At 42.2% G+C, this 14,032-nt stretch overlaps 1 protein-coding gene across 1 annotated transcript in view; it reads right to left on the bottom strand.

The window, feature by feature from the left end:
- Window positions 1-13,678, bottom strand: part of LOC115868136 (ferritin light chain-like) — a 55,595-nt gene extending 41,917 nt beyond the window's left edge. The window contains 2 exon segments of the mRNA XM_045286287.1: window positions 1,060-1,115; window positions 13,446-13,678. Coding sequence (XP_045142222.1) covers window positions 1,060-1,115; window positions 13,446-13,678 — 289 coding nt within the window.
- Between the last annotated feature and the right edge of the window lie 354 nt (window positions 13,679-14,032).

Genomic DNA, 14,032 nt, shown 5'->3' with positions numbered 1-14,032 from the left:
TTCCCTACTTGGGATTTGGATTTTATTATTTACAATCCTTGGAACACACAGACTGATGTACTTCTTCCATGTGGACTAAGTTGATGCCCTATTTAAATGGCTGCTTGTTTGAAGACAAGTCTTTGAGATCTCAGATGCTGTTCTTTCTAATAGCCAGGCACCGTCTGATTTTTTAACCACACTTTCTATGGCATCTACAGCTTCAGTGATCTCTTTATGAGGGTGAACTTTGTGCAGGGCCGTGTCATAAGAACTAATTGTTCTTAGATAGGGCTAGAACTAAGTGCAATCCAAAATCCATTCACATATCTATGGTTTATATATATCTCTGGTTCACTTTAGGGATATCATTATAATTTTATGATAGGGAACTTCATAAATCATCCCCCTAGGGCATAAGGTAATTCTATTGATAGGATCATTAATTTAGCCAGTGGTATAGAATTAAAAACCCTGTTAAAAAAGGAAATTATACAAGTATAATTATACAATTATACAAGTATAGGCCAGTTTGTCAGACTACAATACAGGCATTGTTGACTTGTACAGGTTAAGCTCTTGTGACTGGACACTATTTACTCAAACAATGGGAGTTGGTGATAAGGCAAAACTTTCAATAACATTAATTAAAAAGGCAGAACCATGCCTACTAGACTAATACATGTCGTAAGAAATCAAGGAGGACATTAAAATAGTAAATATATGGTATTACAGGAGCAACATTCGTGGGGCATCCTCAAAGTGAAGGATCCAAATCCACATCCAACGAATGCCAGTTTCATAATCCCAGGTTCATTTTGTAAAGCATGTTCAACATGTCTCTGTGTTAGGTGATGAATGGAGATAATTTTTCAGTAGTGGACTTGTCTTAGACTTGTTAGGGGGTCCCTAAAAAAACAAAAGTACAATCAAAACAATGGCTTATGAGGATGTTTGATTTGCTAGTTAAATTCAAGACAGAAGAGTTGGTTCAGATGGCCTATCTGAAAAAGAACAAACCAATAGGATTGGAAAAAGAACTTATTAATAGTCTGCCGTACACAGAAGACGCAACCTTACCTGCTAAAAGTGAGGACAACTTGAAGTACTTGCTGATGAAATTCAAAGACTGCAATCTACATGGCGAATAGCAAGAAAACAAGAATCCTGAAAGCTGGACCAGTAGACAATGTCATGATAAATAGATAAAGATCAAAGTTGTAAAGGATTTCATTTGCTTGAATCAATAATCAGTGCTTATGGAAGCCACAGTTAAGAAATAAAGTGATGGATCACAGTGGGCAAATATGCTGTGCAAGACTTCTTTAAAGTGTTGATAGCAAGGATGTCACTTTGAGGAAGAAGGTATGCTATTTTCAATAGCCTATATGCATGTGAATGTTGGACAATGAGTAAGGGAAATGGGAAGAGATTTGATGCATTTAAATTATGGCATTGGCAAAGAATATTAGAAGTACTATAGACTGTCAGAAGAAACAACAAATGGATCTTGGAAGAAGTACAGTTATATGTCTGCTCCACAGACATAAGGGTGACCTTGGAAAAGGACATCATGTTTGATAAAGAGGACTGTGTAGAAAAGGTGGGTTGACCCAGTGACTTTAACACCAGGCTGAAACATGATAATGGTTGTGAGAATGGTGCATGGCCAGGTGGTGCTTAATTCTGCTGCACATAAGATTGCTCAACCTTTAATAACACTATAGGAAGAAACTTTACTAACACTGTGAACTACATTGGTGAGAAAAAAGCAGTAGAATAATGCTGAGAATTAAAAACAATATTTATCATGACAATGCACCTACTCACTTTACCCAATCTACCTTGCCGTCCTGATTTTACTCTTTCAGGCTTCTTTTTGTTCTTCAAACTCAAAGAACATTTAAAAAGAAAAACAATTTGCAGTAGTCAATGAATCAAATGACATATTACCTTGGGAAAATCTGTTGGAAAAGACCTCGTTAAATTCTGAAAAAGCCAAAGACATTACTTTGATTACAAGTCATGCCTGCTTTAAGCTATGTCTTTTTAATCACCTCATATGCATAGCTGGGCAATGACAAAGGAAGACAGAAGAATTTATACATTTGAACTTGGTGTTGGCAAAGAATATTGAATGTTGCCAGAAGAGCAAACAGATCAATCAGAATAAATACAACTAGATTGTTCTTTAATAAATAAAACGACTTAACTCACATATTTTTTTTAACATTTTATTAGGGGCTCATACAACTGTTATCCCAATCCATACACACATCCATTGTGTAAAGCGCATTTGTACATCGTTTCTCAAAACATTTTCTCTCCACTTAAATCCCCGATATTAGGTCCTCATTTTTCCCCTCCCTCCCCGCTCCCCCCTCCCGCATGAGCCCTTGATAGTTTATAAATGGGTATTTTGTCATATCTTGCCCTGTCCGACGTCTCCCTTCACCCACTTTTCGGTTGTCTGTCCCCCAGGGAGGAGGTCACACACAGTTCCATGTAATCGGTTCCCTCTTTCCTACCCATTCTCCCTTTACCCTCCCTGTTTTGCCACTCACACCACTGGTCCTATAGGGCTCATCCGTCCTGGATTCCCTGTATTTTGAGTTCCTATCTGTACCAGTGTACCTCCTCTGGTCTAGCCAGACTTGCAAGATTGAATTCGAGTCATGGTAGTGGGAGCGGGGAGGAAACCTTTAGGAACTAGAGGAAGGTTGTATTTCTCATCATTGTTACATCGCACCCTGACTGGCTCATCTCTTCCCCGAGACCCCTCTGCAAGGGGATCTCCAGTGGCCTACTAATGGGCTTTGGATCTCCACTCCGCACTCCTCACATCATTCACTATGGTATTGAAGGTAAAAAAAATGGAAAGAACTAATAAATCAAAATTCAACTCGGTGCTGTTTGTAAGACACACAACTAAAATAAAGGCACTCAGAACATTGCAAATGAAATGATAAACAAAGATACACCAGGCAAATATAATAGCAAGAAAGTATGACCTTGTTATCTAGATCAATCACTGTTAGTGCCAGGGCTCATAAACCTCCATTCTACCCCACTGTACACCCGTATTAGCACCAGTACTAGTACTAGGACCTTGTTTCTTTGCATTATGGTTTTCTCTTGCATCTATAATCTTCTGTGTTACTTCGGTGAAAGACTAGAGAGCTGGAGAGGTAATCTCCTCTGGTAGCAGTTCTCAATCAGTAAATTATAGGAATTGGTATCTAAATACCCCAGAGCTCTCTTCCTTTGTAGACTATAAGTCAAGGCATATGTATCATACTGATGGGTAAAGTTTCTAAGTGCTATAAAGCTTCAATTGTCCATATATACCCCCCAAAATCCAGAAAAATGCTCCACTGGGTGCAACTTTCATAGTATGCATTTTCTCCGCTAGGCAAGCATCCATCAACTGACTCCGAGTTAGTACATCCAGTGGCATTGCCTGGGAAGATACTCTCTGGTTACAGTGAATATTTTAATGAAAGCAGTTTCGCTCAAACCTTTTTTGTGTGTGTGAGATGGCCCCCGTTTTAAGAGAACAGCATATGGCTGTGAAACTTTGTTTCCTGCTTGGGAAAAATGCTGCAGAAACTGTTGTGATGTCAAACACAGTTTACAAGGACAGTGCTTTGGGAAAAACATAAGTGTGGGAGTGGTTTTCTCATTTCAAAAAAGGTGAAATGTTGGCAAACCTCGTTCTGGACATTTGTCAATTTCCTGAACAGAAGAAAATGTCAACTTGTAGTGCATTTGGAGTTTGTTCCACCAAGTCAGACTGTTAATCAAGCTTTCTAGTTAGAGGTTCTGAAAAGATAGCGTAACAGTGTGCAACAATGAAGACCTGATTTGTGGCAGACAGGAGATTGCTTTTGCCACCATAACAATGCACCTGCTCATGCAGTCATCTCAGTGCACCTATTTTAGGCAAAAACCAGCATGCATCTCTTGCCCTATGCATCTGACTCACCTGATCTTGCTCTGCGCCACTTCTTTTTGTTTCCTTGAATGAAGAGGGACATGAAAGGATAGCTATTTGATGACATTAAAAAGGTGAAGAAAAAAATGAGGGAGGTGCTGTCAGCCCTCCAAAGGGAAGTTTGAAAAATGTTTCCAAGAATGGAATTGCAGATTTGATGAATGAACTCAGTGTAACGGAGAGTACTTTGAAGGTGATAAAGTTGGTTTGTAAAAAAATTTAAATACATAGATTTGAAATAAAGTTCCATTTTTTTTTTGGGGGGGGGTTACTTCGTCACATAACTGGCTTTATAATACACAATTTCTTAACTTTCTACCTATTATTATTAATGTTTTTCATCAACATATCTGGGCCAGGGTTATCAATCAGTGATTTGGCTGTCCTCAACTTAATGGGATCAGTTATAAGTAGTTAATAAGTTGTAAGATTAGGATGGGACATGACACCTTACTTAGGTCACAGTCCTGATTCAATGGATTGAAAGGTGTCCTACTTCAAATATAAGTGGATGCTGTGGAATAGCTTGCTTGGTATCCTGCATCTGACTCACTGAGAGCTGGTTCTTTGAACTTCAGCCAACAGGCTGCTTTATTGCCTGCTAACCCTGGGAGTCATCAGTGTCCTGCCATTTGATCTGTTAACCTTGGATTCATTCACCTGCACAGTCCCCAGCTTCTTGTTTCCTGTTGATCCATGTGTTTGTCAACCTCTGCAGCTACAAGAATCAGGAGAATCCTCTAGCCTAAAATCTAACCAACATACTTGGAATCTGCCTGGACTTGGATTCATCTCCTTCTACTACTTTATGAGCCATTTTCTGGTTATAAATTTCTTTGTGTATATGCACATATAAGCTTCATTAGTTTTTCTCTCTCTAGAGAATCAAGTCTTAGACAATACTGTTCCCTTACTCACTGTCCCACTCCATTATTAGTGTTTTCTTCCCCTCTTAAATGAAGCACTGGCATTGAATCCTTGCTTAGGGTATATATCAGGAACGCAAACCAAAACATAATTGCCCCCCCACCCAAATCAATAAAGTTAAAACTTGCAAGAAAGATTTAACAGCTATGACTAGACACACATTCAATGCCAGAGCAATCGTTTTCATGGAGAAGAAACTACCCAAGATACATGGAGAAATAGACCCAAACACGTCCCTCATAGGAGACTCCTCGATATAGGAATAAAATTAAGGGAAAAAGTATAAATATGCCTATAAACTACCTAAGAAACGAAACCAGTTGTATTTTGTGAATATACATGAGATTCTGGAAACAGGCTACAGAGAATACATCTTTTTTTTTAAGGGCAATATAATTTAAATAAACTGACATATCTTAGGAAACACAAAAACTTTAACAGCTTTAAAAATAGAACCAATAATAGCATTATTTATGACCGCAGTGCTTATAAAATAAAAATTCATGACATTTTTATAAAAGCCCTCCAATGATTCAGCAATAAGCATCATGACCACATGGAAAGTGCTGACATCTTGGAAACAAGATAATTACTATCACTCTCCCTGCCTTAGAGTTAATATCTATTCACAGAAAGGATGTAGGACAGAGTGGAACTGCCCCTGTGGGTTTCCAAGACAATAAATCGTTACAAAAGTGGGAAGACAGAACTTTCCCTTGAGAAGTGACTAGCAGCTTTGAACTGCTGACTTTGTGGTTGGCAGCCCAACTTGCAACCCACTAGGTTAGTCCTCTCTAAACCATAGCTTTGAAAAATGAGAACATTAAGTAGTGTGATAGAGATGCCAAACAGTGTAAATGCAATATATATAACTAACTATAGAGCCTATGAAACTATTGTCCTGAGATCATCTTTAAACCAAACCCTAGTGTAGCTTAACTAGTAAAGAATGCCTGCCTTGAGCACTGTGCCCTTTCAAGACTTCTCTACAGCATTAAACTGACAAGAGCCGCTTGAAAGAATAGATAGGAAATGTAGGAAGGCAGGACATTTCTGCAGAAATCAACCCAAGAAGATAAAAGGAATACGCAGTGTCACTGAAGCAAAACGAATTGGTTGATGTTAAAAAATCATCAAACACCTCTGGTCTTGAGGAAAGATATCTAAGCCACTTTGATGGCTTTGGTGATAAACTTTGCTCTAGGAGTGGATGGAATATCAGTCCAAATGCCTCAAAAAATGAATGCAGTGCTAGAAACACTCACTTGTTTATGGTAAGGAATTTGGAAGTTACTTACATGGTTAATTGACCTGAAGAGATCCATATTTTCACCCATTCCAAAGAAAAGTGACCCAATAGACTGTGGGAGTTATGAGCAATATTGTTAATCTCACATAAAAGTAAAATGTTGCTGAAGATATGTTTTTTTAAATGGTTGCAACAATAGAGGGAGTGTCCAGAAATTCAAGCAGGATTCAAAAAGAGGATGTGGAACAAGGGATATCTATATTGCTGACATCAGAGAGATCTTGGTTCAAAGCAGAGACTATTTGAAAGATGTTAACTTGTCTTTTTTACTAAGCAAAGGTATTCTGTGGTGCGGTTCATAGCACAGGATGGACAGCACTGTGCAGAATGAGAACTCCATTATATTTAACTGTGTTCACGTGTAACCTAGACATAGACAAAAAAGAGGAGGGGCAGTTATTCAAACAGAACAAAGGGAAACTGCTTTAAACTAGAGAAAGATTTGTGTCAGGTTTATAGTCTTTCACTAAGTTTATTTTATCTGTATGCTGAACAAGGAATCTGAGAAGTTGGGCTGTATGAAGGAGAACGCAGCCTCCAGACTGGAGGAAGACTCATTAACAGCCCTCAACATGCAGACGATACACCCTTGCTTGCCAAGTGAAGAGTTTGTTTTTTTTTAGAACTAAAATCATCTTTGAATTTTCTTTCTTTCTTTTCAAACACAAAGGTGGATTTTATATAAACGAAGTTTTCTTTTGTGTATATTTTTAAAGACAACAGCATTGTCTTACCGTGGAGGAACTGGGAGAGAACGATGCAGTAAAAAAATCAGGTGTATGTATACAGGTTGTGTTTTTCATCTTTTTAAAACACTGTATTTCTTTCCCGCCCCTTTCCACCCTTACTTTTATTGGGGACTCTTACATCTCTTATCACAATCCATACATTCATCCAGTGTGTCAAGCACATTTGCACATATGCCACCATCATCATTATCAAATCATTCTCTTCCCATTTGAGCCCCTGATATCCGCTCCTCATTTCTTCCCTCTCCTTCCCCGACCTGCCCTCCCTCATGAACCCTTGATAAGTTATAGATTATTATTTCCTTATCTTGCATTGCCCTCTGTCACCCCTCACCTTTTCTGGTGTATGTCTCCCTGGGAGGGTGTTCTAGGTTAAACCTTGTGATCGATTCCCCTTTCTCCCCCAACCCTCCCCTAATCCTCCTGGTATCTCTACTCTGATTGTTGGCCCTGAGGGTTTTATTTATCCTGGATTCCCTGTGTGGAGGGCTCTTATCTGTAGCAGTGTGCACGCTGTGGTCTAATCAGAGTTGTAAGGCAGAATTGAGGTCATGATAGTGGGGGAAGGAAGCACCAAAGAACTAGAGGAAAGTTGTGTTTCTCATCGGTGCTATACTGCACCCTGACTGGCTCATCTCTTCTCTGTGACCTCTCTGTGAGGGGATGTCCAATTGTGTACAGATGGGCATCGGGTCTCCACTCCATGCCCCACCCCCCACATTCACATTGGGTATGGTTTTATTCTGGGTCTTAGATGCCTGATACCTGATCCCATCGGTACCTCATGATCACACAGGCTGGTGTGCTTCTTCCATGTGGACTTTGTTGCTTCTGAGCTAAATGGCCACTTGTTTATCTTCAAGTCTTTAAGACCCCAGGTGCTATATCTTTTGATAGTCAGGCACCATCAGCTTTCTTCACCATAGTTGCCCATGCACCATTTTGTCTTTAGCAATTGTGTGAGGAAGGTGAGCATCACAGAATGCTGGATTGTTAGAACAAAGTGTTCTTGTGTTAAGGGAGTACTTGAGTTGAGGCCCAATGTCCATCTGCAACCTTAATTCTTAACATATAGATATGAGTACATAGTTCTATTCCCCTCTTGTTATATATGTATTTACATATGTACATGCCTGTATTTAGACCTCTATAAATGTCCTTTGCCTCCTGGTTCTTTCCTCTATTTCCTTTTACTTCCCTCTTGTCCCACCACCGTGTTTGGCCTTCATTTGGGTTTAGTAATTCCTCGCTGCTACGTTGCCCTTGATTAAGCCCCACTAGGCATCTATGCTTTTCTTTCCAATGAGTTTAGCTCACTTGTTTTTCCCTTGTCCCTGTGCTGATTCCACCCCCACCCCACCCCTCCTCTTCTCCGTATCCCCCGGAACCATTGGTCCTGTTCTTTTCATCTCTGAATTATTTATCTTGCCCATCTTATCTGGATAGACATGCAGATACATTAATAAGTACAAAAACCAGACAAAGCCAAATAAAACAACAATGGAAGTCAAAGCCAACAAAATAGCAACAACAAAACCAAAATAACAATAACCAAAAGAAAGCCACTGACAAAAATGGAAAAGCCTATATATAGTTCGAGGTCTATTTGTCGACTTTTGGAAGTGTTTTCCAGTCAAGTTTTATGGGGTTCCCCACACTGCCTCCAAAGTCTATTTTTGGGGATTTCATCACTTTGCTCCCCTTGCTGCTCCATTGCATGTCCTTAGTGTTTTACCCCAGCGTGATGGGGTCAGATTGTGCAAAATTCCCACACTGGGTCTCCAGTGTTGTCCCCTGCAGTGCTAAAGTTTAGTGAGGGATGTCGTGTCTCATGGTGGGGCTGGTCCTATGGTCCTATGGTCCTGCCGGTCCTACGGTGGGGCCGATCCTATGGTCTCTGTGTGTTGTCCCATCAGGAATATCGTCCTTGGGGTTTGCTGGGCCAGATGTCCTCTCCTCCCTTTCCAACCCTTTACATTTTCCCCATGTGCTTCAATATGAAGCACCCCTCTCCCCAAGCTGTAGCCCCAGTGCTGTCCTCTGAAATGCATTCTTCTTAGGGGGAAGGGGTCCACATAGTTGGGATTGGGGCTGGCCCTGCAAGTTCTTGAAGCACTTACAGATGAAGCTTAAAGACTACATTTTTTAGTATGGATTACATATCAGCCTAAAATAACAAAAATTCTCACAAGTGGACCATGATACATGAAGACAAATTGAAATCATCCAGGATTCTTTTTACTCAGATCCATAATATATACTCATAGTAGCAGAAGTTAAAAGGCAACAATGTATTTTATTGGCAAATCTGCTGCAAAAGAGCTCATATTTAAAATATCAAATATTGTGGTGTGCTAGTATGGCGTCATTGCAATATATAGTACCCATACTCAGTTACCATTGGGATGTTGTGAATGCAGAAGATGCTGTCTTTCATAGTTGCAATAAAAAGCTGATAAAATAGGCCCCAGTGCAATCTTTAGTTATGTTAATTTTAGGGGCTGAAAGCAGAGTGGCTTCCAGAGAGGCAGAGGCAGACATGCTTCTACGTCCATCCATCATTCCCTATTCTGACATCAACCATTCCTCCCCTGGCTGGGTTCAAGAATTTGTCGCCATGACCACACAGACCTCATAGATAATAGTCACAGAGAAGGGGGCTTATTCGGTAGTTAAAAAGTTACAACAAACCAGGATCAGTAAACAGTCGGGATTCAGTCATTGGCCCATAATAGGCTCGCTCCTCAGCCAACAGCCAACTTTGTTCCTCGGCCTCTTAGCCACGTGTTTGTTTGGTCTCTGCCTCGGTGGGTCAGGAAAGCAGCCTGCTGCTCAGCTCCACAGTCTCATAGTTTCACAGATGCTCCTCTGTCCTGTCTTATTGCGTTGGCCTCTGGTGCTTCTGGTCGCAGTCTCTACCATTCCCACGGGGATCTCAAAAGGAAGGCGCTGGGAGCCTTTCTTCCAATGGTCCTAGGACTTCTCTCTGTGCTTCTGAGATGACTCTGACGCACAGAAGAATGGCTTTGGTGGAGGTGTGGATGTTGTCTTTTAATCGATCATAATGAGGAAATAACTGATGTGACTTGAACCAGCCCCTCTACAAGGTCAACACGTAATCCCACCATAATCCTGTCCAGTAACATAGTAGAAAACTCCTTTCAAAATGTGATTATAGCCACAGTTTTAGAACCCAGGATTATAATACATCACCTCAGGAAATACCACCCCGTACTGAAAAACCTCAATGCAAAAGGAAGCAGAAAATAATAAAAACAAAAACAAATTTAAAGTTGGGCAAAAAAGAAAACAAATGATAAGATGCCAAATTTTAGCCTAACTATATGTGCATTAATCCATTTTCCACCGTAGTGTGTTTGAGGACAAGGCTGTTCACGTTGCCGGTTAATGGTCAGAGGGGATTCCCTGGAGGCTGAATCTCTCTGGAAACGCTGCAAATGAATTTTGATCCATCACTGTTACTTATAGCCACCTTCTAACTAGGTGCTCCAAATTTAAGCTCCAATAAAATTTCCTCCTCTAGTCTTGGGATTTATTGTTTATTGATCTTTGGATCACACAGGTTAGCTTCTTCTGGGTGAACTTAGCTGACAGCTCACTAAGGTGACTGCTTGTTTTACAACTCCAGATGCTATTATTTCTGGTAGGTAGGCTGGTTTCTTCACCACACTTCAGTTGTTTCTTCATGAGGGTCAGTATCCAGCACAGCTGCATCATAAGAACTGAATGTTCTTGGATTAGGGCTGAAGGTTAAGTGCAAGCTCAAATCTATTCATTTCATTAATTATACTTACCTGGAATTCATTTCGTTAATTATACTTACCTGACAGCTCAAGATGTCAATAAAAGTACCTGTTCCAGGTAAGTATTTTCATTGATTATTTTTAATGCAGTGTTGTTAGAGGCTATTGCACATCATCCAACGTTATAGATGAGACTCACCGGTTAAATCACAGTTGGTGACATGACCTGTGCAATGCATGATACAGCCAGGACTTCCTCCTAGATCTTTCTACCGCCAGAGTCATGCTCAAACCACCTGGTATGAGCTTCTTGCCAAGAGAAATCATGTGGACAGAATCGGAAACCAAAGTAAGGCCTATGAGATTAGACTAAATGTCAAAAGATGGGTAAGCCAAGAGAGCTCTGTGAGGTCAAAAATGCAGTGGGGTCATTTCAGTATTGGGTGTTGGCCTCTGTCCGGACCCGTCATGACAGAAAATCCAACCTTCTTAGGATGGAACTCATGGGGCAACATTTGATATCTCAGGGCATGTGGGTTACTTTTACAGCCACACACCAATCAACCACCCGGCCACTGGCCACCCAACCAACAAACCAATTGTCTTCAAGTTGATTCTGACTCCTGGTAACTCCATGTGCAGAGACAGCAATGAATTCTGTAGAGGTTTCCATGTTTGATTGGCAAGCCTTTCTATTTGCCATTCCTTTTTATCAAGGCATTTATGAGTGAGCTTGAACCTCCAACTCTTTGGTTTTCAGGTGAGTGTGTTAACCATGGCAGCCACCAGCGGGTTCCACAAAGACACATGGAGCCCAGGTTGTTCTTCCTTGCATGAGAGAGAGCCTGCCGAGCAAGGGGAGATCTAACTGCGCTCAGGTGCAGGACAAGGGCTCAGGGCCTATCAGCTATGCTGCTTTGGGGAAGTCCTTGTGAGACTCTTGGAGTGGCTCAGGATCAGGGCCAAGCAGGAGGCTAACTTCAGCTCTGTGCAATTGTCAGAATCACAGGAACAAGCGACATGGGAAAAAGGGACTATCTAGACATTATTCAACCCAAGGTCTCTCACCCAGAGTAGGGTAAAGAATGACCCATCTCCCCTCTCCATGTTTGTTTTTTGATCAAACCAACACTTGAGTAATACAGAAAATCTGGTCAAAACAAGGAGGCAAAGGGAAGACATAACCTTACCAGCTCAGGAATTGGCACTACATTGACCACAAGAACCCAAAATCTGGGAAGTGGCTCCATAGCTAAGATGTCGTGTCTGACTGGAACAACCAGGTAGCTGCAGCCTTTCAAGTTTCACTCTGAGCTCCAGTCTTGTCTCCTTACATGAGTTGTAAGACCCTGAGAGCAGTCACGGTCCTTGCTCAGGCCTCTCACCACTTTCCTTGTCTCAGGCAAGTCACCACTGTTCTATGCTTCATGTCCATGAGAGGATCAGGAGAGGGGAGAGGGCATTGGTCGTGTAGTGACAGAATCCTTATCTTTTTTGTTCTTTTTCCTGGAGATCTTGGTTCACTTCCCAGTCCAAGCACATGTGTTATGTGCAACCACCACCCATCTGTCAGCAGAGGTGTATGCTGAACATGCTTCAGTGGAGGTCTCTACTGGGATGAACAAGGATAAAAGATCTGGCAATTTACTTCTCCAAATCAGTCAGTGATGACTCTTTGTAGCCCAGCAGTTCAATTCCCACTGATTAAGGGGATGGTGCAGGACTGAGCAGCATTTCATCCCATTGTGTGTGGTGTCCAGTGGTAACTGGAAGTTAAGAGCTGGCCCAGTGGTAACTAACAACAAGCAGACCTTAAGGATTTTTTTCTGAGCAGTTGTCACCATTTTATAACTCTCTGTCATATACCTGACTTTCTACTTAGGACCAAGACTTTAGTAAAACCATTATCAAAGAGCCTGACAACTGACCTCCGTTCTTAATTCCCACCAGCTTGCTCCTCCCAGAGCATCTTTACCCTGTGGACTTCCTGATCAGAGAGGGGTTCAGACAGCTGGCACCTGGGCTGCAGATGACTCTGTCTCACTAGGGCCACCGGGGTTAGAATTCCCATGTCCAGGAACACCCTCCCCTTCCCAACCCCCCTGCTTTCTTAATCCCATGGAACCCCCGCTCTCTTAGGATCCAGACACTCCTGCGAGGCCACTTTCCTGAGTCAGACTCTGAGCCTGCCTTCCATCTGGGGCTTTCTGTGTGTGCTCTCTTGCCTCAAATCCTTGGTGCCAGGAAAGACTCATGAAGTCATGAAATTGCTCACCAGGAAATGACATCCACCTTTTCTCCGGCTCTAAGTCATAGTTCTTAGAAGTGAGGCCTTCCTTCCTCGGCACCCAAAGAAGACGGAATGAATGATGCTGATGTGGTCATCCACAGACAGGCCCCAGGCTGTCCCTACGCTGTGCTGATTTAGCCTCAAGAGCCACAGAATAGAGGCTGCACTGTGGTCCTCACTTGAGAAACCGGAGCCCTTGCAAACATCCCTGGTTCTTGAACGCCACTGCCGGCCCTGCTTCCTCTTCACCAAACATGATTTGACTGCCATGAAGGAGGATGCAGAGGTATTTCTTTTGTAACACATCAACAAGATACATGGACTCGGCCCAAACACAGTGGGCTCAACCGCCCCGTGTCTGAGAGGATGGCATACTTTGGTGTTTATTTCCGTTGTACGCAGGGTGGTTATGAAGCAAAAGACCCAGTGATACCTAAAGATAATCTCCGTGTAAAAGCTTAGGCTTTGTGTCTTGGCCTGCTGACACGAGAGAGGGCCCTCTGTTGCTGCAGTTGTCTGCAGGGCTGTCCTAATGGCCAGCCGGATGTAGGGATCACACCGTGTGAGGGTGAAGGTAGCTTGTGTGACATGAGTCAGCAGCTGGGGGTCCCAGCCCCTGAAATGGGGGAAGTTGCTGAGGGTTGTGCACAGAGGGTGTGAAGTCATGCCGAGATGCTCTTGGGCCAGCAGGTGCCTTTTGAGAGAGACTCAGAGTGCTTCCTGGGTGTGCACAGTCGACGCGTGTTCATGTTTAGGAACACTCGATCGTTGCTCACGTGATCAAGGGAAGAGAAAAATAGCAGTCTGGCAGCTGTTCCTTTGGCCTTTTTCCCACCAAAGGTGCCATGGGCACCTAGACTCTTGGGGTGAAAAGGACCTAAAAAACCCACCACTGTCATCCCTACAGACAAACAAACAAACCACTTACTGACCGGCCCCCTCCTCTCAGTACTCTTGACTTCGCTCATCCTCCTGAGGATTTGTGTGATCCGTGTCATTATGCCCATGCTGCCATGCAGG

The sequence above is a fragment of the Echinops telfairi genome, unplaced genomic scaffold (assembly GCF_000313985.2).
Source record: "Echinops telfairi isolate 266 unplaced genomic scaffold, ASM31398v2 ScPeMD7_7;HRSCAF=31, whole genome shotgun sequence".
NCBI classification, from domain to species: Eukaryota; Metazoa; Chordata; class Mammalia; order Afrosoricida; family Tenrecidae; genus Echinops; species Echinops telfairi.
Note: the sequence above shows the minus strand (reverse complement) of the source record. Positions and strands in the feature narration are given on the sequence as shown.